Source organism: Peromyscus maniculatus, chromosome 3 (genome assembly GCF_049852395.1).
Source record: "Peromyscus maniculatus bairdii isolate BWxNUB_F1_BW_parent chromosome 3, HU_Pman_BW_mat_3.1, whole genome shotgun sequence".
In the NCBI taxonomy this organism is placed as follows: domain Eukaryota; kingdom Metazoa; phylum Chordata; class Mammalia; order Rodentia; family Cricetidae; genus Peromyscus; species Peromyscus maniculatus.
Window position 1 is genome coordinate 66,686,968 of NC_134854.1, and position 23,831 is coordinate 66,710,798.

Consider the following 23,831-nt stretch of genomic DNA (forward strand, 5'->3'; position numbering starts at 1 on the left):
AGAAATCTCGGGAGATGGCTCAGCTTGTAAAATGCTTGTTGTGAAAGTTTGGATCCCCACGTCAAAGCCGGGTGTGGTGGGGGTGTGTCTGAAACCCCAGCATTGGGGTGCAGAGGATCCCAGGGGCTCACTGGCCAGCCAGTATAGTTGAGAGGGTGGGCAGTGAGCTCAGTGAGAGAGCCTGTCTCCAAATGGAGGTGAGAAGTGATGGAGGAGGACACTCCGATGTCAGCCTCTGGCCTCCACACACCTGCACAGGGAAAACCTATGTGGGCACCAATGCATACATCACACAGAAATCCATCTTAAAACGTCAGAAACCTACATTTGAAGGCCCAACTCCCCCCCCCCCCCCCCCCCCCCCCCCCCCCCCCCCCCCCGCGCTTTTTCTTCAAGACAGGGTTTCTCTGTGTAGTTTTGGCCAACTTCCCTTTAAGTGAGCTAATAACATCAGCATGCCCCATTCCTAGTGAAACTATATTCTCAGAACAGGCTTTTTTTTTTTTTTTTGTTAAAGATTTATCTATTTATTATGTATACAGTGTTCTACATGTGTCCCTGCAGGCCAGAAGAGGGCACCAGTTCTTATTATAGATGGTTGTGAGCCACCATGTGGTTGCTGGGAATTGAACTCAGGACCTTTGGAAGAGCAGCCAGTGCTCTTAACCCCTGAGCCATCTCTCCAGCCCCGAAACTATATTCTCAATTACTGGCTAACAAATCTCTGTTGTCACGTGAAGAACCTCAAGTGTCTATTTTTAACTCCCACCTATGCTTTTTAAATCAGACAGATCTTCAATAGAGCCCATTTTATAAGAAAAAGAAATTGGTTACCTTGGTAAGTTTCTCTTTGTTTTGTTTTGTACATTTTTGGGGGGTTTCCAAACGTTTCAGAGGCATCCTAAGAGGGTGTGGTCCTGGTAGGTCCACCATGAGCCAGTGCTGACTCCATACCCATCAGGACATGGGCAGTACAAATTGGTCTTGGTGGGTTATTAAAACAAAGGGGTCACAAGTTTGGAAAGAGTCGGGAGGATCTGGGAGGGGTTAGGACGAATGAAGGGGTAGCTATGACCAAAATACATACATGAAATTCTTAGAGCATGTAGCAATATTATATTCTTGAAAAGGCATTCTTGGCACCCAGACTGACGGACTAAGGATGGGCTAACCTTTTGAAGTTTGTATTCTCCGTCAGTCCCAGTCCCACTCTTCCTTGCTCCGCTAGATTACTTTTTTACTTTCTTCTTTTATTTGAGACAAGTTCTCCAGGCTGGCCTCTGACCCCAGGCTTAAACAATTCTCCTGCCTCAGTCTCTTGAGTAACTAGGACTTCAGCCGAATGCCAGTGCATCCTCTTGAGGGACTATAAGGCAGCCTCAAGCATCTTGTTTCTTCTTTGGTAAAAACTGCACCACAGACTCACAACCGATCCATTGATTTAAATGAAGGACCTCATGAGTGCAAACAAATTGAATACTCCTAGCACAGCCTAGCTTAGCATGCAGCATGCTGTGGTGTTGGTTGTTTCCCCTGGTGACTGAGTGGCTGACTGGAGCTGCCTAAAAAGAATCTTCCAGACAGAAGCACTTCTCACTCAAGATCGTTAGCCTGGGAAAAGATCTAGATTCATAACTGTAAGCTCAATTTGTACTGAGAGGATATGACTTGTGTTTTAGTCAGTGTTCTATTGCTGTGAAGAGACACTATGACCACGGCAACTCTTTTTTTTTTTTTTTTTTTGTTTTGTTTTGTGACAGGGTTTCTCTGTGTTTTGGTGCCTGTCCAGGATCTCACTCTATAGACCAGGCTGGCCTCAAACTCACAGAGATCCTCCTGGCTCTGCCTTCCAAGTGCTGGGATTAAAGGCATGTGCCACCACTGCCAGCCTACCATGGCAACTCTTACAAAAGAAAGCATTTAATTGGGGCTGGCTTACAGTTCAGAGGCTTAGTCCATTGTCATCATAGTGGGAAGCATGGCAATGTGCAGGCAGATGTGGTACTCGAAAAGCAGCTGAGAGCTTTGCAGCCGGATCTACAGGCAGCAGGAAGAGTCACCTGGCCTGGCTTGGGCTTTTGAAACCTCAAAGTCTATCCCCAATGACATACTTTTTCCAACAAGGCCAAACCTCTAATTCTTCTCAAGTAGTGGCTCTCTGATTTCAAATATATTAGCCTGGGGGGCACTCTTATTCAAGTCAACACAGTCTGCTTTTTCCTTTTGAGACAGTCTCACTGTGCAGCCCTGGTTAGGCTGGAATCCTATTAGATCAAGCTGGCCTTGAAGTCATAGAGATCCACTTTCCTCTGCCTCCCAAGTGCCGGGATGAAAGGCGTGCGCCACCACACCTGTTGAATGTATTTTTTAAAATTAAGTTTCATTATTTATTTAGTGTGTATGAGTGTGTGCGTGTGAGTGTGTGAGTGTGTGTGTGTGTACGTGTGCGTGCATGTGTTGCATGTGCCTAGGTGGAGGTCAGAAGACAACTCGCAGGAGCCAGTTCTCTCCTTCTGCCATGTGGGGCCTGGGAATCGAAACTGAGGTCGTCAGACGGCAGCAGGTACCTTTGCCTGCTGAACGATGGAGTTTCTGTACCACAAAAAAGTAAAAAGCAAACAAAAAGTTCACAAGTTGGGGGCTATTGTGCACAGCTCTAGTGGATGAACACTTTCTTTTTTGAACCAAACCATATCCATCCTATCAGGATTATGAAAACCCTCTACATATTTCCTTAATGTCAGCATCTCGGAATTATCAAATCATTTTAAGGGTCCCGTATTGAATTTGACTAATGGAGTCTCATCATGTCTCTCCCCTTTTTGGTTGTCTTTTACTTTGTCGAGGAGTATGGATTGTGTGGGGGTTGGCTCATAGCCCTCTGTCTTAGGGTTACGATTGCTGTGATGTAACACCACGACAGAAAGCAGGCTGGGGAGGAAAGGGTTGATTTGGCTCACACTTCCACAGCACTGTTCATCACTGAAGGAAGTCAGGGCAGGACTCAAACAGGGCAGGATCCTGGAGGCAGGGGCTGATGCAGAGGCCGTGGAAGGGTGCTGCTCACTGGCTTGCTCCCCCTGGCTTGCTCAGCCTGCTTTCTTATAGAACTCAGCCCAGGGGTGCCCCCCACCACCACCACCATGGCTTGGGTCTTCCACCATGGATCACTAAGTGAGAAAATGCCTTACAACCAGATCTTATGGAGGCATTTTTTCAGTCGAGGCTCCTTTCTTTCTTTCCCTCTTTCTTTTCTAGCTTGTTTCAAGTAGACATAAAATTAACCAGCACATCCTCTCATTGATTGGGCTCCTCTTTCTGCATTTTCTAGAGTTATGTCTAGTGGCTTGAGCAGATCCAAGCTTGATTTTTTTGGGGGGGAGGTGGGGAGGTTCGAGACAGGGTTTCTCTGTGTAGCTTTGGAGCCTGTCTTGGAACTCACTCTGTAGACCAGGCTGGCCTCGAACTCACAGAGATCTGCCTGCCTCTGCCTCCCGAGTGCTGGGATTAAAGAAGGCATGCACCACCATCCCCCGGGCTCAAGCTTGATTTTTATTTTCTGGCTCATAATACATGACAGATTTGACCATGTTTGACCTGAGTGAGGTCTTCCTCCCTCTCCATGAATGAGGACTCCGCCGTAGGAAAAACCATGAATGGCCGCTGTAGCACCTGCCCTCCTGGCAGTAAGCCCGGGTGGGGATGGGATTCCGGGGGCATCTCTTCTCTTCTCCACCGCGGGACTTTCTGTTTACCGGGTTTCGTGTCCACTTCCTACTGCCCCTGGGGAGGAGGCACCATTAACCCTATTGGTCAGACCTGGAAACTGAAGCCAGCGGAATAATCTGCCAGAGTGTTGGGTGTGGACTACGTCTGTGACCTTCTGAGGCCAGCCCGGAAGCAGCAAGAGGTTTTGAGGAAACAAGAGCCCCTAGCATCCCTGCAGAAACATCCTTTTTGTTCTTGCCTGAAGATGGGATTGGCTTGCTTTCTTGATAAAGAATTTAGGATGTATAAACTCAAGTGATACTGGACTTCTACTCTCCACGTGGAATATTGGGTCCACTGCAGGGACCCAGCACAGTGCGCACTCCCAGGGAATGATGGCTCCCCGTGGTGGAAGAGGGACTCGTCAGCGGCTATGCCGGGACCAGGCGCCGCCTTTTGCTGACTCATAGATTGTTTCTCTATTACTAAGATTTGGGTTTTGCCGGGCAGTGGTGGTGGTGGTGGCGGCGGCGGCGGCGGCGGCGGCGGCGGCGGCGCACGCCTTTAATCCCAGCACTCAGGAGGCGGAGGAAGGAGGATCTCTGTGAGTTTGAGGCCAGCCTGGGCTACAGAGTGAGTTCCAGAAAAGGCTCCAAAGCTACACAGAGAAACTCTGTCACAAAACAACCAAAAAATTTTTTTTTGCGTTTTGATTTTATTTACTGCCCTTCCCGTCCCCCTCCCCCCAAAAAGGTGAGCATGCACGTCAACTTTGCAGAAAAACAGCTAAGCAGGTTTTGAGCGGCGGCGACCTCTGTATCAGCCTCCTGGGCTGCTGTAATGCTGTGCCCCAAGCTGGGTGAGAGACTGCAGTCTGAACCCAGCGTCTGCAGACTCCGGGGAGGGCCCACTCTGCCTTCCAAGCTTCTGGCACTGCCAAGGGTCTGACTTTCCTTGGCACATGGCTGCGTCACTGTTTTCTGCTGACGTCATCACACGGCCTTCTCCCTGTGTGTCAGTTTCCAGATTTCCCTCTTACAATAAGGACACCAGTTCTGTTGGATTAGTGCCAACACAATGACCTCATCTTAACTTGATTCCTCCACAAAGACCCAGTTTCTAAATCAGGCCAATGTTGCCAGGTAAGTCAGGCACAAACAAGGATATCAGAGAGTGTTTGGGGAAGACAGTTCAAGCCATTACAGCCATTTAGGACAGGATGCCGTGAACTCAACCGAATCATTACCGTGCTGTACAATGGCAGGCGAGACTTCATACAGAGGTGGGGTGTAGCTTGGTGGGAGAGGGGCTGCCTAGTGTGTGTGAAGCCTCCGGCTTGACTCCAGCACTGAAAAAAAAGGAAAAAAAAGAGGGGCTGGCATGTGGTAGCAGAGTGCTCGCCTAGCATACAGAGCTCTGGGTTCAGTCCTTAGCACTGCACCAACCGGGTGTGGGGCACACGCCTCTCATCCCAGCATTCAGGAGTTACAGACGGAAGGATCAGGAGTTCAGAGTTATCATTGGCCAGGTAACAAGTTTTATAGGTCAGCCTGAGCTATCCAAGAGCCTGTCTCAAACAACGGAAGAGAAAAGGGGACCCTGTGAATGGCCCGCAGGTGAGACTCACAGAGCTGTTAGCTGGCAGAGGTCTGAGGCCAGGAGGGCCTCACTCCCTCCCTTTTCTGCTGGCTGCAATACTTCTGGAACCCCTTCTCACATGCTGTTGCAGGGGCAGCTCCGGGGCTGAGTCCTAAGCAGAAGTGTCAAGTGCAGTGGGGGCTTGAGGGCCCCAGCACAGGGGGCTGGGAAGAAAGGAAGCGCTCTTACGAAGTTGCCTTTGGCCCTGTGTTGCCAGATGATGCCAAGCTGAGTCCAGGGCTAGGTCTCAGGGAAGGAGCAGTACTGTGCCAACCTCAGGGGTGGCAGCATAGCCTGGCAATATCCAGGGCAACAGAAGCTGGAGGTTTAGGTGAACACTTCCAGCAAACGATCTATGAACCAGCCCGTCTAGGCTACATGTGTGTGTTCAGAAAAGGAGTGTTTATTCTAGAGTATTTATTCCAAGGTCACTTTCAAGTCGTATCAGAGCAGATGTACCGGGCATGAGGGGCTCTGCCTCTGGTCGGGGAAGGCCGGATGCCTGTGTGCACTTACTCCCCTGGGGTGGGTCTTGGCACACAGAATGATTGCAGGGGTAGGGGGAGGCCCCCAAACTGGGAAGGTAACCGATGGCTGGAATTGGTGTTTTGTGATGTCTTACTGGAGAGGGTCAGGTGAATCTTGATAGTGGCAAGGAGGGACAAATGTGGGTTATTGTATTCCCTGTGAGAGCACTGTAGGAAGAGTGATGTAGGGCGGTGTCGCTCAGATGCCCACACCCAGTGTCCTTGTTTGCTGACTGGGCCAGGCCCAGGGCTCTACAACCAGGTGGGCCCAGGGCCAGGCACCAAATGAATGAATGGAGTGACTATATGACAGACCTATCCAGGGAGGGACTGAGTTTTAGGACTGTTCTAGCAGCTTTGTGATGTTTGGTCACTTTCCTTCAAGTGTTAAGCCACCACTGTTTCCAGGGAGGCTACATGTGTGCATGCCATTTATTTTGCTCACTAGGAAATAAACTGATACCTCAGTGCACACATATATACACACACACACAATCTGTTGTTTCTAAGACACGGTCTTGTTTTGCAGTCCAGGCTGGCCTTGAACTGAGTGCAGGAACGGTCTCTGGTTTTACTCCGTGTGCTGCAACAGCAGAATGCTGCCATCCCTGGCTTATGTGATAAATCCCTTTTTAAAGGAGATTTATTTTTATGAGTGTTTGGTCTACATGTAAGTGCACCACAGGCATGCAATAATCACAGAGGTCACAAGAGTGTCGGATCCCTGGAAGTGGGAGTTACAGATGGTTGTGAACCACCACGTTTGTCTTGGGAATTGAACTCAGGTCCTCTGCAAGAACAGTCAGTGTTCTTAACCTGAGCCATCTCTCCAGCTCCTGGTGTGACAATTCCTAATTAAAAATATGTTCATATTTAAGCTGGGTGTGGTGGTGCGTCTTTAATCCTAGCACTCAGGAGGCAAAGGCAGGTGGATCTCTGAGTTCGTGGCCAGCCTGATTTACTGAGTTCAAGGACAGCCAGAGCTATACAGAGAAATCCTGTCTCAAAAACAAACTCAAATGTTTGTATTTAATAATGGGGTTCATAAATCTTTTCAAGTTCTTTTCTGGAGATGGGTAAAAGAGATGACAATTCATGTACTTTTCTTATTTGAGAAGAAATGTAGAATTCTCTATATTCTCCATGTAGATTCTTAATTGGAACATACCCAAATATATGGTATTTTAAAGAACGTTAGCAAACTGGTAGGTAGGATTTATTTTAATTTTCAATCTGGAAAAAAAAAAAGCCCAAAAAACAAGACCCCAAACTCTGCTCATACACACACACACACACACACACACACACACACACACACACACACACACACACAGAGAGTCAACATTTTCAGAGCACTGATACAAGGGAATATTGTTCCCTTCAATTGCATGACAATACTGTTTTATGTGTCACAATAAAAGTTACAAGAGTCTTGTCTGCGGTCACACAAACATCATGAGTTTACATTTTAACACACAATTAAAAAAAAACAAAAAACAGACGTCTCCCGGCACTTCATCCTTGTGACCACGGCCCGCTTCCATAAACATTTAAAAAACCCCAACAGTGGCTGTTTTGGAAGGCGTAGCCTTTCCGGATCCAAACTAAAATCATGAGAAATTTGCCATTTAAGAGAACAACCAAGATTTTATTCATAGGTTTGGTGAATCCATTCACCAGAAGATGTGTAAAAAACTGCATGAGAGTGAAAATAAATAAAGTGTTGTTGCCCAACCAGCCTCGTCAACACGGCAGCCAGAACAGGGCACACAGCACTTAGGGGACCATCTCCTCAAGTTTTCCGTTGCCTTCGTTAAAATTACAACTTTCCAACAAATCAAATGAAAAGAAAGAGACTGGGTAAAAGGTTTGAGGATGTTCACATTCGGGCTGGCCGTCTCTTCAGCAGCACTTTGGGGCGTGTGGCGGCGGTGACATATTGCGTGTTTGGACATAAGGCACCGTGATCTGGACGTGCCGTTCGCTCCCTTCCGGTCACCCGTTCCATCCCAGTGACTTCTTTGAAATGAAAAGTAGTACTAATTTCAGACACAGTGCACTTTAATGACATACAGCATTGGAAACCCCTCGGACGGGGGGGTCTGAGGACAGTCTTTGAAGGTAAGCCTGAATCTTCAAGCACATAAAATCTTTTCCTATGCTTACAAATCACTGGAAAAATACCCATTGCCAAACCCTGATATACATTCTCAGCCACTTTATTTTCTTCCATCGCAGCCAGTGTTCATGAGGCAAAACGCGACCCCGAGACTTTGTTCAAGTTCTCCTGTGAGGGTGTCTACATTCACGGGGGTCATTCGGCCTCTGCCTCCTTCTGTTTGGCACCTGCTGGGAGATGGCAAGTTTCAAGCTCATGCTCATGGGAGGGTTCTCCGCACAAGCCGATCCCACCCAGGCTGGCAGTGGCTGAGGACGCCCGAGGCTTCCCAACAGAGAGGTGGGAGGAATGGGCGGCTCCAAGAGCCCCACCCCCTCCGCCATCTCTTGGGCTCTGATCTTTATCACACCTGGCCACTCTAAATGTCAGATTCCACTGCTAAGAAAGTAAAAATAAATAGGCAGTTACTTCAGTCACCATGCACATGTATAAAAATATAATCTATAAGGATAACTGAACACGCAACGGATACTAGTACCTGCTGGTTTCACGCGGGATGGTAGGCAGGGCTACTCTTCTACCCACAGCACCTCCCTAGCTTTCATCTGACCCGTTTTTTTAAAAAACTAACTTAAAAAACTCTGATGTATATGGGTGCTTTGCCTACATGTATATCTCTACACCATGCCTGTGCAATGCCCAAGGAGGTCAGAGAGGGTGTCAGATTCTCTGGGATCAGAGTTATAGACAGTTGTGAGCTCTTAGGTGGGTGCTGGGAATCGAACCCGGGTCCTCTGGAAGAGCAGCCAGTGCTCTTAACCTCTGAGCCATCTCTAGGCCCCTGGCTTTGGTTTTCTGAGGCAGGCTCTTGTTATGTAGCTCAGCCTGGCCTCTGCCTTCAGAGGGCTGGGACCCATGTGCGCATTCTGCGTCAGACTACACACGTGACTGTGGAGCGAGATTAACAACAGATTAGAAGGGGCTGTAAACTGTAGCTAGTACGGTCAGACTGCTTCCTGGTGGGTGAGTGTGCAGCTAAGGCTCATTTCAAGTGTGAGTTCCACTGCGATGTTGCTAAGCAGTTTGAAAAAGAGAAAACGTTACTGCGTTGAGCAAGTCTCCGTATGAGAGCAGCTGTGGCCACATCTGCTCAGCTGCTGTTGGCGGTGTCACGTCACAGTGGCTGTGCTTCCCTCAAGGGGATCCCCTAAGCATCCAGCTGAGCTGCTCACTGGGGCTGCCGAGATGGCTCAGCGGTTAAGAGCACTGACTGCTTTTCCACAGGACCCGGGTTCAATTCCCAGCACCCACATGGCAGCTCACAACCGTCTGTAACTCCAGTCCCAGGGATCTGACACCCTCACACCAATGCACATGGGTGGGGTAACTGGGATGTAAACCATCACTCTCCTGATCTCTAAGCACGCTAGTTACCTTGCAAAAGTGAGCATCCTGAGTTCCATGGGAGCTCTGCTCTGCATATTCAGAACGCAACATTTTCCCCAATGAACCATTACATACAGCCTATCAGCAAGAGCTCCAACCCAGCCACCCCGTTTTTATGACAGGGTTTCCATGGTAAATCCATTCCAAATGTCAGCTGTGAAACAGATTTCTGCACTGTACCCACAGGAATGGGAGGAGCAAGAATGATTGACAACTTTGGAAATAGCAAGATTAGATGGAAATCTAAAGTCATACCCAGCCTGCTCTGAGGCACCAAGGCTCAGAGAGAATGGTCCACTTGCCAGTTTACTCGGGGATTCTGATGCCCAAAAGATCTCAAGGGGATAAATGAGGGCCTGCACTGAGGTGAGGGCATGCCTGAGTCCGGGGCTAGTCCTGGACAGGGCATCCTTCTCTGAGGGTACTACCTCCCCGTGTGTCTACCCAGACAACGGCTTTCTCATTTGCAGGGGGGAGAGCCTGTGGTTTCGCCTGCTTGAAGATTTACTTACACATAATCAATCCCAAGCTACAGGTTAACAGGACTTCCCGGTTTTGTTTGTAATAGAGTAGCTCTGTTCACTTTCAGGGCTAGATGGTATTCCACAGGATGGAAGTCTGTTTCCCCTTCCATCTTTTGAAAGATACGAGGTTATTTCCAACTTAAAGGTTGTGGTGGTTTGAATGAGAGCGGCCCTGGGTTGGTAGAACTGTTTGGGAAGGATTAAGGGGTATGGCCTTAGTGAAGGACACATGTCAGTTGGGGTGGGCTTTGGGATTTCAAAAGCACCCCTCCCCATTAGCACACTCTCTCCCTCTCTGCCCGTTTGTAGATCAGATGTGAACTCTCAACCACTGCTCCAGCGCCATGCCTGCCTGCCGCTATGTTCCACATCCTGATGGCCACAGACTCACCCTCTGAAACTGTAAGCTGCAATAAACTCCGTCCTTCGTAAGCTGCTTTGGTCCTGGCAGCTTTGCGGTAATAGAGTAACTAAGGCAGGGTGACAGTATCACCGCAACTCAATTCATCCGACGCCCGCTTGTTTGGGACTGGGAAGCTCTCTGTGAACTTCAGCCAGTCAGTCTGGAAAGGACTACAAGAGGCCATCTACGGATGAGTTTCAGATTCAGCAAGTGGGAGGTGGGCCCACAGGAACATCTCTCCTAACTTCTGCAGGCTGCTGCTCCTGGCCAAGGTCCCTGTGAAGGTGACTCTTTACTGGGGTTGGCTCTGTGGCTTTTGCATCTGGAGAGTTGGGCAGGGCTGCGGCGGGGGTTTCTGGGGACGCTTACGGTGGGTAGTTTTAGGGAACAGATTAATTACAAAAGCTCGCTTTAGCTGAGATTGATTGATGTCTGAACTAAAGAAAAGCAATACCACAGTGGGCGATAGTTTAATGAGTACTGCTAGAGTTCAAAGTATCTGCCACCTACTGTCGCGTCTGTCCTGGGTCTGTGACCCTGTGGAAAAAGCTAGCTGGTTTCTATGCTGGGGCTGGAGAGGTGGGGGAGGGGGTGGAAAGAGAACGTGAAGGCAGCGATGTGGCAGGGTTTTAAGGCCTCATCAGGCCACCACTCACCACAAACACACGGCCAGCTCTGTGCCTGTGCCTTCTACCCCTGCCCTGTGTGTGCTTTCTAGAAACTTTGCTTACCCGAGCAGAACATTAGAACTTCAAAAACGAAAAGGAAAGGCAAAAAGATCTGCAGAGCAGCACACACAATGCCCTGCTGTGTGGGAGGTGGGGGCCGGGTGTCTTCAGCGCCCGTCCTGGAAATCTTGGATAGAAATCAATCAATCAATCAACCTACCTGTCTATCCTTTTGAGACAGAGTCTTTTTATGTAACCCTAGTTGTCCTGGAGCTCACTAGGTAGACCAGCTGGTCTCAGGCTCACAGAGAACTTCCTGTCTCTGCCTCCTGAGTGCCAGGATCAAATTCATGTGATACTGTGCTGGCCTGAAATCTGCATTTTTACCTGCTGGTGTGAGGATCAGGGCTTGCAGGATGTCTGACAGGGAGATAATACCCACAATACTATCTGCATCATTCACTACCACCAGCCGATGGACCTGTAAAGAGAAAAGCCCAGGTGTGAGTTTACTCTGTGTGTGTATGTGTGTGTGTATTGCACTTGCCCAAGTAGGCATACATGGAGGCCAGAGGTTGATATCTAGTTTTTTTTCCCTAAATTGCCTCACTTTTTTCTCCCCCAAGACAGAGTTTCTCTGTGTAGTCCTGACTGTCCTGGAACTCACTCTGTAGACCAGGCTGGCCTTGAACTCTGAGATCTGCCTGCCTTTGCCTTCCAAGTGCTGGGATTAGAGATGTGAGCCACCACTACCCAGCTGCCTCACTATCGTTCATTCGTTCGTTCATTCATTCATTCATGTGTATGGGTGTTTTGCCTGTATATATGTCTGTGCACCACATGCATGCAGTGAGTGACCCTGGAGGCCAGAAAGAGGGTGTCTGATCTCCTGGGACTGGATGGCTTTGAGCAGCCATGTGGGAATCCAACAGTCCAACTTGTGTCCATTGGAAGAGCAGTAAGAACTGTAACCTCTGAGCCATCTCGCCAGCCCCGCATTATTATTATTTTTTTAGATGGAATCTCTCACTGAACCTGAAGCTTGCCATTTTACTAGCCTGGCTGGCCAGTGAGTCCAGGATCCACCTACCTCTGCCCTACCAGAGCTGGGGTTACAGGACTCTACTGCTGTCCCTGTTTGGGTGGGTGCTGGGATCTGAATTCAGATCCTCCTGCCTGCATAGCAGGCAATTTATCCACTGAGCCATCCTCCTAGTCCACATGTGAAAGTTTAAATTAAAAACATTTAAAAATGCATGTTGGAAAAAAAGGCATGCAGGAAACTGTACAGTGATCCAGCTGCACAGCAGGGCTGCACAGTGGATGTCTACAGGAAACTGTACAGTGATCCAGCTGCACAGGATGTCTACAGGAAACTGTACAGTGATCCAGCTGCACAGCAGGGCCGCACAGTGGATGTCTACAGGAAACTGTACAGTGATCCAGCTGCACAGCAGGGCTGCACAGTGGATGTCTACAGGAAACTGTACAGTGATCCAGCTGCACAGCAGGGCTGCACAGTGGATGTCTGCAGGAAACTGTACAGTGATCCAGCTGCACAGGATGTCTACAGGAAACTGTACAGTGATCCAGCTGCACAGGAGGGCCGCACAGCGGATGTCTGCAGGAAGGTTTGGGTCCAGAGGTGAAACGTAACACCAATTTGCTTGACCACACTGAGAAAAATGAGCCAGCTCTGTCTGTTGAGCTTCCACATTTCAAACTATCTATAAAGGAATGATACAGCTCAAAAGGAACAATCTCAGTCTGTGTATGCATGCATGTGGTGGGCATGGAGGCCAGAGCTCGGTCCACACTGGGTGACTTCCTCCATGCTTCTCCACAGGCTCTCTCCCTGAACCCAGAGCGCACCGACTCAGCTGCACTGGCTGGCCAGCGGGCCTCGCAATCCTCCTGCCTCTGCCTCCCCAGCACTACCGCATCTGGCTTTTTACCAGGGAGCTGTGGATCAGATCCGGGTTCTTGTGCTTGTGTGGCAACAACTTTGCCACCTGAGCCGACTCCACCCCAGCCTCTCAATTTCAGTACTCGAGCGAGCGCAGTCTCTTGCAGCCAGTATGCAACTGGATTTAGCTGGGCAATGGAAGTCCAGAAGGTCGTGGAAACTTAGGACTGGGCTACTGGGATTGTGCTGTGGCGTTCAGACATTAGTGTTAATGTTCAAGAGGATAAAGTGAGGCAGAGTGAAGCAGGTGTAGTCACCTCTAGTGTTCTCATCTCCAATCTTCCAGAGGTGAATGGAGAGCTGGAGGAGAGAGCAGAGTGTGGAACAGCATCCCAACCTCCTCTTATTATTCTGCCTGGGGCCAAAGGTTACCTGGGAGATCCTCGAGGCATCAGTCAGCCTTAGCTCCTGGCCAAAATGGGACACAGGAGGAGCTGCAGGGGAGGAAGTCTGGCTTATGTATTTTGTCAAAGGATAATGTTTTTGATGTCATAACTTGCTTTAGGGTTAAAAAAGAGTCACCTTGGTTATCTTTCTTGTGTCAATCAGCACAGATTTCTTTAAAAAAACTTTCTGGTCCTTCAATAATCCTGTGATAAAACACAGCACTGTAACTGTGATTTAGGATAAAATGATGATTTATTTTTATGATGTTTATTTATGTATGGAGAGGCATGTGCGTGCCTGCCCAAATAGGTCTGAAGAACTTGTAAAAGTCATCTTCTTGTTCAACAGGCCGATGGTGACATACACTCTGGCTCTGGGAGGAGTCAGCTGGCGAAGGGATTTTAGCAACAGACAGAGCTGAGACACGCAACTTGAGAAAACAACTTATTACATCCTTATTTCCCTTCTTGGCTTCCTTCAAACCACAGATTTCCATGGCCTTCCACCACAGCACTCGAGAGGTGTGGGTATTACTGGCCTTGGTGATTGGCCTTTTCTCATGGCAATAGAAAAATTAGACTGCTAGTGATTTTCACCATTACCACTCTCCTACAAAGTGATCTGTAGTTCTCACAATGGATTCCATCACACAGATGTCCACTGTCATCACAGGGAGGGACGACATTTTTCCTATTCCTGCTTCTGACCTATGGAGGGCACATGACTCTAAGGACATTCATGAGATGTTAGGATGCATTCCCAAGTATTTTAGAACCTTCTAGAAAACAAGATGGATATAGCACAGTTTAAGAAAAGGCGAGATTTAGCTGGGCGGTGGTGGCGCACGCCTTTAATTCCAGCACTGGGGAGGCAGAGGCAGGCGGATCTCAGTGAGTTCAATCTACAGAGTGAGTTCCAGGACAGGCAGGAAACCCTGTCTTGAAAAACCAAAAAGAAAAGTGAAGATTTGCCAGTGAAATGCTGTGCTAAAGAGCAATGGTCACAGCTGGGGAGGAAGAAGCTGAGAGAATGAAGTCAGACACCACATGGAGCCTCGCCTCTGTGGGACGGCAGCTGGATTCTAGAGGACAGACACCAGACTCTATAGGACAGAGGCTGGGCTCCATGGGAGCTCAGAGGAGTTCCAGCAGCAATGGCTCTCAATGCGGCACCTGACCTCAGCAGCATGTGCAGCACAGCTTTCGCTGCGGAGGTTACGGTCGCCTCTTAGTAGTTTCAAAACTAACCAGGTGCTTTGTCTCTTAGCTTGCACACCTGTATTTGTAATACTGAAGCAGACTTGTCATTAGGAGTTCATTTTGCTTAGTAGGGAATGTTCTGGAAAGAACAGAACTGTATCCTTCAGGCCTTGAGGGACGCTGGGTGAAGGGGTGGGGAGGGACAAGGCACACAGGATGCCACTCCCAGCCCGGTCTGAGAAGAAAGGAATGGTTGTGAGAATGAGAAGGTGGCCTGACACACAGGACAGTGGCCTTTCTTCCTTCCTGGGAACACTGTGTAAGGTACACCTGAAAGTCCCACAAGCAGTGGAATTCCGGCAGTGTGGGGGCGGCTGCTCGGGCTGGGAAGAGTTTACTGTTCCCGTCAGTTGGGGCAGAGAGGAGAGAGACAGGAAGTGAACTTTCAAACGTTTTGTCGGGCTGGTGAGACAGCTTGGGGTAGAGTGCTTGTCACGTAGGCTTGGTGATCTGTGTTCAGTCCCTAGAACCCACACAGGGCGAAGGAGAGATCTGACCCCCAGATACGTGGATACACATACAAACACATGCAAATGCAAACACACGAGCACGCACGTGTATGTAGGCACTCCCCCAACATACACGAGCACACACACATGCATGCAGGCACTACACACACACACACACACACACACACACACACACACACACACACACACAAAATATTAACGTTTTACTTTACCTGATTATCATTCCTTTTGTTAATATAACATTATACATTTTTGCTTTGAATTCACAGATACTGACAGGATGTATAAACTAAAAGCTTCTGGGGCAACTTTTGTTCTCTCAAGTGTACATTTTTTTTATACTCTGAAAGTATCTTGCCAATATTTGCACTCACAAAAATTCACAAATTCAACTCAACTCAGCAAGGCTTCACGTCTGTGTGTCCAGCACTGTGCTGGGGTTCAGAATGGCCATGAACCCCCTCCTATCCTGCAGACCCATGGCCTGCCTCCCAGGGCTGTGTCTCAACCTCCCCAGCCATCCCTCGGCTGCTTGCTGTGTGTGTCCTGAAGCAGACTTGAGGGAAGATGTGTAGAGGCCCGGTCTCTCACCTCGGCTCTTACTATTCTGTCCACGATGGTCTCCAGTGTTTCCAGCTTATTGCACTTGACCACACCCTCAAAGTACTGTGAGCGGTGCTGCAGGGCCTGGGTCACCGTGATGTCTAGGTTATTATAGGTTTTCTCAGCAGCAAGGTTCTGCAACAGAGTCACAGGAAAAAAATTACGTCCTTCACTCCCATTCGGATGAAGGAGCAACCTGATTTTTGGAAACAGTAACATGGAATTTGGTCTTATGAGTTGTCTTTCCAGCTAGTATCACGCCATCAGCACGGTTGTCTCAGTCATAACTGAGGATAACACATTACTAGGTGTACCTTGATTACGGAGACATGTAAATTTGTCGTGTTGGTAGCATGGGGGATTGAACCCAGGACCTCATGCAAACTAAGCAAGTGCTCCACCACTGAGCTACTGCCCTAGCCCACCCCCAGCCCCCCTTTTTAAATTTTGAGCCAGGTCTTCCTAAATTACTCAGGCTGGTCCTGAACTTATTCTGAAATCCAGTTAGGTCTTGAACTTGCAATCCTCCTGCCTCAGGCTCTTGAGTAGCCGGGACTACTCTGGCTTGTGTCACTAGGCTTAGCAGACAAATGTTGTTTTATACATTTTAAAAGATTTTACTTTATATTTGTGTGCATGTACACATAGGTGTGCATATGTGTGTGTGTGTGTGGGTGTGTGTGTGCGTGTGCGTGTGTGTTGTGCTTATGGAGGCCAGAAGAGGGCATCAGATCCCTTGAAACTGGAGTCACAAGTATCTGTGAGCCCTCTGACATCAGGAACATCACCTACTCTTACTACTACAGCTCACGTGTTAAATTTTGAGGCTTTTTTGCCAGGCTCCTCCCTTCTTTGTCCACTAGGGCTCTACACCACACATAAGCAAAGTCTTCTGAGAAATGAACTAACACCTGTGAAGGGTAAGATGTGCACCTCAGTGCTTTGCAATAAGTTCTCAGAGCTCACCGACTCTATTAGAAAGGTGTGGGGGCCAGGCAAGATCAAGAAGAGACCCAAGAAGCCCAGAAAGCCATGGGGTCTCCCACAACTCCCATGGATTTTAGTGGGTCCATTCGTCCAAGGTTCTAATGAAAGGATTTTTGGTCTCTACTCTGTTGAACAGAATAGGGTGAATCGAGAGATTTGAGACATCTGCAAAGCTGTCGTTAGGGCAGGCTCAACACTGTGGCAACATGCATTGTATGCATTTCACTATCAAGTCTGCTTCCCCTTCTTAGACACAGTGTGAAACTCAGAAATTACTCTTAAATGTGAGTGGGGAAGAACAACTTAAAGGTATGATACAGCACCAGTGAGAAACCTCACGCCTGCCAATCAAGGATTTGAGTAAAGAGCCCCAGGAGACTAGGATAGCTCTCTCCGCCTATTGGCTTCTTCTTAGACCGGTGTCTCCCAGCTGAGCAGGAGTATGTGTTAAGACGGGCCCCAGCTCACATGTTCACTGAGCACACCCCACAGGCAGAGCGACCCCATAAAGAACCGCGACCACGGAAGGCGCGTGCTCCGTGGGCTGTAGCGATGGATGCGATGTGTTTCTATGAAGAAGCCCGAGGACAATAAAAATCAGCACAACTCATGCAGTTCATTGGTAGATCAGTGAGTATTAGAAATACCATCACCGTGAGGCTGAAATTCTCCAAGACTCTTACTCAAAGGCCAGAACTTGTTACATCAGGGAACAAAGGACTCAGTCTAATTTGATTTTCATTTGTTTGAAAATGCATTCTGAACGACAGGTTTAAAAACGTGAAAAAATACTTACAATTACATCAAACTTGGAATAAATATCTACAACTTTTCCTAAAAATGAAAAAATACGTTAGAAAAACATTTCAGGAACAAAACAGCAACTCATTAAAAAATCAGTCTTAACTGGGTAACTACTATGGATTAAACAGTGTTGAATAAAACAAATGGGCCCATTTAAAAATGGACGTAAAATGGTATCTTAATGGAGACAGGAAACTAAGTCCACCGCAAATTCCTATTCTCCTGATTGCTGACTACGGGAAGTGCACCCCAGCATTGGTTTCTCTGTCGTCTGCTCTCTTCCCACTCCTTCCAGCCCAGGAGCGGGCACGAAGCTTCGCTGGGATGGCCTCACACACCTGACTCATCCACCACGGGCAGCGCTGATATCCGTCTCTCCACAAAGATGTTCAAGGCTTTGATGATAGGAGTGTCTGGGTGAATGAAGGCAATATTGTGGTACGTTCCTATTCCAAGTTCATCCAGGTTCTGCTTCATGAAGGCAGGCTTTGGCATATCAGACATCTGAGCAAGGAGAGACACGAGAATGTTCTAGAACCCTAGCATACCCTTGCAATGCTCAAACATCCAGATCTGAATGAAGAACTATGTTCAGCACATGAAAGGCACTCTTTCCTAATGTCTGCTTGGTCTTACTGTCAGCAGAGCCACACGTCAGAACTGCCTCTCTCACACCAGCTAACAGCTCCACATGTATCCTTCTACAAAAAATGATCCCAAGGATTCATGTCTGCCCTTCTCTTCACTCCAAAACAGCGGGTAGATGATGGGATCGACAGGCGTGTCTGGGGGACGAAGGCCTGAAAGCCAGCACGGCTTGAACCCTTTATTCTTAGTGACGTGCACTCAGCCCCGGGACCTGAAGTGACCCTAGGGCCGAATGGCTGAGACCAAGCTGCTGCTCAGTCTACCCCACCTCCATAGCTGGTACTCTCCCCAGATGAATCCAGTTTCTGACGATTAACAACAAGGAATAAACTAGCTGCACAGAGCGGGAGGAACCTTTAACAAATGAACTTTCCTCTTCTGACTGTTTCAGAGGAGGAGGGGTAAGTTGGAAGCAAGTCTAGGATCAGGCCGAACTACAACAAAGTAAGGTCTACGGTTTCAAAGATCCACCTTTTATAAAGGGCACAGTTGACGCCAGCCTCCTGGTGTACCTTATAATTATCAGGAAAAGATGAACAGTTAGAAGAAACAAAATGTTCAAGTCAAAGAGTTCATCAATATTCAAATCATGAGATTCCTAGAAATTTAGAGAAAAAAGAGAGAGAAAGACCTATTAGGTCATCTAATCCATCTCAACACAGGATATTCCCGCTTCAGACTGTCTGCTTCTCAAATGCCTGCAAGGGTATCACTACCCTTTCTCCAAATGATCCTGATAATGAAGTAAAAACCAGGCTATGATGCTTCTTTATTTAAAATACGTGTTTTTATCTGACAACCTATGGCTGAATATTTGGCTGCAAGGTTCTAGCTGCCATATTGGTTCAAATATAAGGCAACCCTCTTCCTCTCCACAGATGAGGTGAGTGGCAATATGAACAGCATTACCACCACCAACTGGGCAGGGATAAGGATGCCTTGTGCAAAGCTCTCAGGATGTGCCTGCCAGTGGGTCAACTGTCACAGGCGGGATCTAGGGGGCTGAGCTGCCAAGCCTGGCAAATGTGGGTCCAGAGCACCTGCCTCTTCACTCAAGCCCTTGGTTCCTATGATGTCTCAACACGCGAGGCTGCCACACTCCACTGTAACCGACTGGTGGACAAAAACTGCTCTTTCTTCCTAGGTTGCCTACTAAATGTCATGGGCTCTTTGGCAAATTATTCCTCTCCTGATTTCTTAGCATTTATTTAATCAGGAAATACAACTTGTCTCCATATGCCTACTATGCCTATTAAACTATGTGACCAGCTGGATCACCAATGCGTGTCTCTAAACCCTTGACACCTCGGTAAGCCCCTGGCCTTGCAAGGCTGCATCCAGGAGCAACTTGGACCGGGCGGTGGTGGTGCATGCCTTTAATCTCAGCACTCGGGAGGCAGAGCCCGGTGAATCTCTGTGAGTTTGAGGCCAGCCTGGTCTACAGAGCGAGATCCAGGACAGGCACCAAAGCTACACAGAGAAAGTCTGTCTGGAAAAAACAAAAACAAAAAACAAAAAAAAACCCAACCAAACAAACAAACAAAAGAGCAACTTGGGCCGGACTTTGGGCTTGCATGCCTAGTGGGAAGCTGCAGACAGGAAACAGCTTTTAAGTGTTTCTTATTTCCGTTAGAAAGAAAACTTCAAATGACCTTTCTGAACCATCAACACTTCCACTGTTCCTCCTGACTGATGACTTCAACTCCACATTTAGCACAGGTGATGGGGGCGGGGCACGAAAGCCTCCTGGCACATTCCTGCTCCCACAGAGCCTCCTCTAATACTCTCGGAGGTTTGAACACAAACCACAGAAGTGCACTATGGTGCATCTCTTGCCTACATCTGACTTGCCTTGGGATTCTCTGATGCTGCTGCAGGTGAGAACGAGACCACCCCCGGGACGGTGTGTTTTTTTGCTCCTGTTTCTAAAACCATGACCTCAACAAAGGCACCACGAAGCAACTTCTGCCCTAAACCGTGGCTCCATCCATCTGGTGCAGTAGACCTCAACCAGACTGAGAAACTGCTTTAGCTGCCCGTGCACGAGAGATGCCCATCTTCAGGGGGCACTTCCCAGTTTTAGTACTTTCATACTTGGCCTAAAATATTACAGCATTTGAGCTGGCATCAACTTGGAGAACACACAGTGCACACAGTAGTGAGTTGAGAAACTGAAATGCCGCAAAATGGAGCCCTTAGAACTACCGGTTTCTTCTACCAAGAGCAACAGGAGCCCATTTACTTGACGTAAGTGACAGGCAATGCAACTGCATCTTTAGGGACTACTTACAAAAAGCTGGAGGAACTTGAGGATTCTTTTGTGGGTAAGTATATAAAGTGCATTCCCACTGATAGGGTCAATAACTGGCAATCTGTGGATTTTATTTTTGATCAACGAGTATACAGCATCGAAGAGGCTGCGGGAAAAGCCATTAGAGTCATTAGGAGGCTTTCAAGAAAGATCAGAAAGACTTTGGACCACCCCAGCTTTACAGTATTTTCACTGCTTTTATACCACCATAAGAAGAGGGTCACATCAGCTTAAGACAGTCACCGCAAAGCTTTACATGGGAGCTCTCTGCCCATCTGTTGATGCGTCTCAAACTCAAGAGGGAAACATGGAGCTCCAGCAAGGCCGGTTGTTAGTAGTGTGTCCAGGGATTTTGTTTGAAAGAGGCAAACCTTAAGCCTTCTGGAAAGCCAGCAGTGACCTCAGCACTGGGGCTGGGTTGCCAGACTCCAGGGTGTCTGCCTGCCCTGCCAGCCCACCTTGGGGAACTGCCCCGTGTCCTCCTTGCCCCCGCCACTGTCTCCAAGAAGCCTGCGGAGTGTACCTTCCCCCACGATCTGGAAATACGGGGACAAACCAAGTGTCTTCTCTCTCTACAGCTCTTGGGCTTTAAAAATGTCTCCTACTCTGTCCGTCTCGTGCTGAGAGCCAGAGAGAGCTGAGCACCTGCTCTGTCAGTCCTGATTCGCCCTTCCTGCTCCTTCTAGGATGGCTCTGGTCTGGATTGACACCACTCTGGGAATGTTTCACTGCTGCTCCCAGGATCCGGCCCCTCGGACCAAATGCTGGGGTCAGGAGTGAAGCCCTGAGATGGGTAACTGTAAGAGGATCCCTCCACCGATGCTGCCGCAGGAAAGCTGGATGTCTGAAACTGGCCCGGATGATCAACCTCATAGCCCATTCCCAACCACTTGGATCTACACGGTTGTTCCACCCTCTCCCTCTCCTTCCTCTCTTAGGTCTTGCTAAGCTGTCCAGGATAGCCCTGTGCTTGCTATGTGTATAGCCCAGGATGGCCTCAAACATGCAGGTCTTCCTATGCCAGCTTCCCCTGCGTGCTAGATCCCACCATGCCTGGCTTGGCTGTGACTTCTAACGTCTCTCACCCTCTGGCACGCTACCTGCATTAAGGAGGTTGGTCCTATCTAGACTGAGGGACATGTCTGTCTACTTCTAGTTACCTATCATGGCAATGAGACACCTAAACTGCAGAGAATGTTTCACAGGAGAGAAGAAGCTTCCATGTTTACCTTGCATCTGGAGAGATATTCACCAAAGGCTTGAAGGTTTCTTGTAAGTATAACTCTGCATTTGTAGAAGGAAAACATACAGTTAGTTTTAGATCTGCTGTGTGCAATGCTACTTTACATTAAAATATCCTCCAGTTTGCAGGGAACAACTAGACCAACTAGAAACCCAAATAAAAGATGATTTACCCTAAACTAAGGGTACAGTCTTGGTTATTTTAAGTCATGTTTTCAGGACGTGTTTGAAGAAAAATCAAATATAGGAAAAGGCTCCAATGTTTCCAAAGATGCTGCTAACATCAGGAAACACTGATGCGGACAAATGGTAGCAGAGGCCACTGGGTCCTGTCAAGTCCACATTACTCTCAAGAAATGAAACCTTTACAGGATCCTTCAGAGCAATTTTCATAAACGCGGAGAGAGCACCACTTTAAGTAATGTTGTTCTTCAAATGATCTCATTTTATTTCACTGATGCTCAAAACCCAGGGCATGTTGGGAATCTTGCCAGCATATGCACATTTTCTTTGTAAAGAAATCAACTGTAATTAATTGGTTTTGCTGAGGTCTGCACACAGAAGGTATCTGAGACCGTCCTGATATTATCACACCTTCAAACATCCCCGTAGGCGGAAGTGTAAATACACCTAAACCATGCTCAACGGCATGCATACAGCAGGGTTTGATGAGAAGGGCTTGTCTTGGTGTTGTTAATCATGTCGTTGACAGGCCATCTGGATGCCATGCTGACTTAATTCATTTATCCTGCCTTGATAAAGCCATGCTCAATAAAACACATCCCTTGGCAAGATTTCAAAATCACAGGAAATTAAAAGGGGCCGCAGAGGTCTGGAGAACTCAAGTGGAGGGTATGATTTCTCAGACACCTTTGAAGGCTGGCCATCCTGTCAAGCACATGATGGGAACAGCAAAACAGACTTCTAATACCTAGCTAAAAAATGCCCTGTAGTAGGTCCTTCCCCTTCTACCCAGGCTTCGCCTTGAGCGCTTACTTATGCTCTGACTAGTCTGGGTCCTCTGCCCTGCCCACTATGAGTCTTTGAGATGACAACCTTCCTATCATGGAACAAGAGTTTAAAAACTGGTCCCACTGTAGGCAAAAATAACCTGACTGTAAAGAGTGAATTTTTGTGTAGCAAACAGAGTTCTTTTGTATGTATGAGTGTATGTACCTGTGTGTATGCATGCTTGTGTGGGGGGCCAGAGAACACCTCAGAAGCTCTCCATCCTGTTTTTTGAGACAGAGTCGCTCATGGACTCTGGTCTTGCTGATTTGATCAGGCTGGCTGACCACTGAGTCCCCAGCGTCACCTGTCCCTGTTTCCAGGGCTGGTAAGTGCGCCCTCCTGTGCTCGGCTCTTGGACATGGATTCTGGGGACTGAGCTCAGGCTCGCACAGCCAGCCTTTTCCTCCCATACTATCTCTCTAGCCCACGAGGAGTTCCTGAAACGATTTCCTTGTTAGCCCATCTGAACCGTTCAGTTAGAATTGTTCTTGTCCTGGTTTTGCTGAATTGGTAAAAGTGTAATTCAGCTTATCAGAGCGGAAGCTTGCTCTGTCCCATACTGGGCCATGGTGAGCAGATATCTGAGGGTGCTACTCAGTGGTCAGATCACACATCTGTACAGCTCCAGACCTAGTGTAAGGCCACGCACGTGTGACAACGTGCACAGTTGGTAGGGAAGACCCTCAAAATGAAAACCGAGTGTTTTAACTAGCAGGTTGTAATGAAGTGCAGGAAACGACCTGGCACACTCAAATATGCTTTTCAGGCAACGTTTTCTCCAGATACTCAAGAGTTTAAGACCTGGCGGTGCTTACCCCTCCACGTTTCAATCTTATGTTCCTCTAATTCATAAATCTGTACCTGCGAATAAGAAAAACCATGTCTACAAGTGTCAGCATCCACAACAGCAAGCAGTACACTCTGCTTCTCTGTTTATAATCAGAACACTGGGGGACCCAGGAGAATGTAGCTTCAAGTACCAAAAAAGAGCTTAGGCCTGTTCATGACTTTTTCCCCCCAATTTTTGAATTTAATAAACCACCATAGAGATTTGCTATATGGCATCTGCTGTTCTTCATCACACATTTAACACACAATAGTTCAAGTTAG

General features: G+C 48.0%; 1 protein-coding gene across 18 annotated transcripts in view; it reads right to left on the minus strand.

Moving 5' to 3' along the window:
- Positions 1 to 7,500: 7,500 nt before the first annotated feature.
- Positions 7,501 to 23,831, minus strand: part of Prkag2 (protein kinase AMP-activated non-catalytic subunit gamma 2) — a 262,801-nt gene continuing 246,470 nt past the window's right edge. For 11 of the 18 annotated variants that reach the window (XM_042273222.2, XM_042273224.2, XM_042273228.2 and 8 more), the window contains 8 exons: positions 23,537 to 23,582; positions 21,698 to 21,752; positions 20,448 to 20,574; positions 17,848 to 18,013; positions 17,502 to 17,539; positions 15,707 to 15,853; positions 11,421 to 11,514; positions 7,501 to 8,222 (listed from right to left, as the gene is read on the minus strand). In XM_042273222.2, the coding sequence (XP_042129156.1) occupies positions 8,188 to 8,222; positions 11,421 to 11,514; positions 15,707 to 15,853; positions 17,502 to 17,539; positions 17,848 to 18,013; positions 20,448 to 20,574; positions 21,698 to 21,752; positions 23,537 to 23,582 (708 nt within the window). In that variant the 3' untranslated portion in view covers positions 7,501 to 8,187. The remainder of the gene's footprint in view (positions 8,223 to 11,420; positions 11,515 to 15,706; positions 15,854 to 17,501; positions 17,540 to 17,847; positions 18,014 to 20,447; positions 20,575 to 21,697; positions 21,753 to 23,536; positions 23,583 to 23,831) is intronic. The other 7 variants (XM_042273223.2, XM_042273225.2, XM_076565999.1 and 4 more) reach the window with 1 other exon arrangement.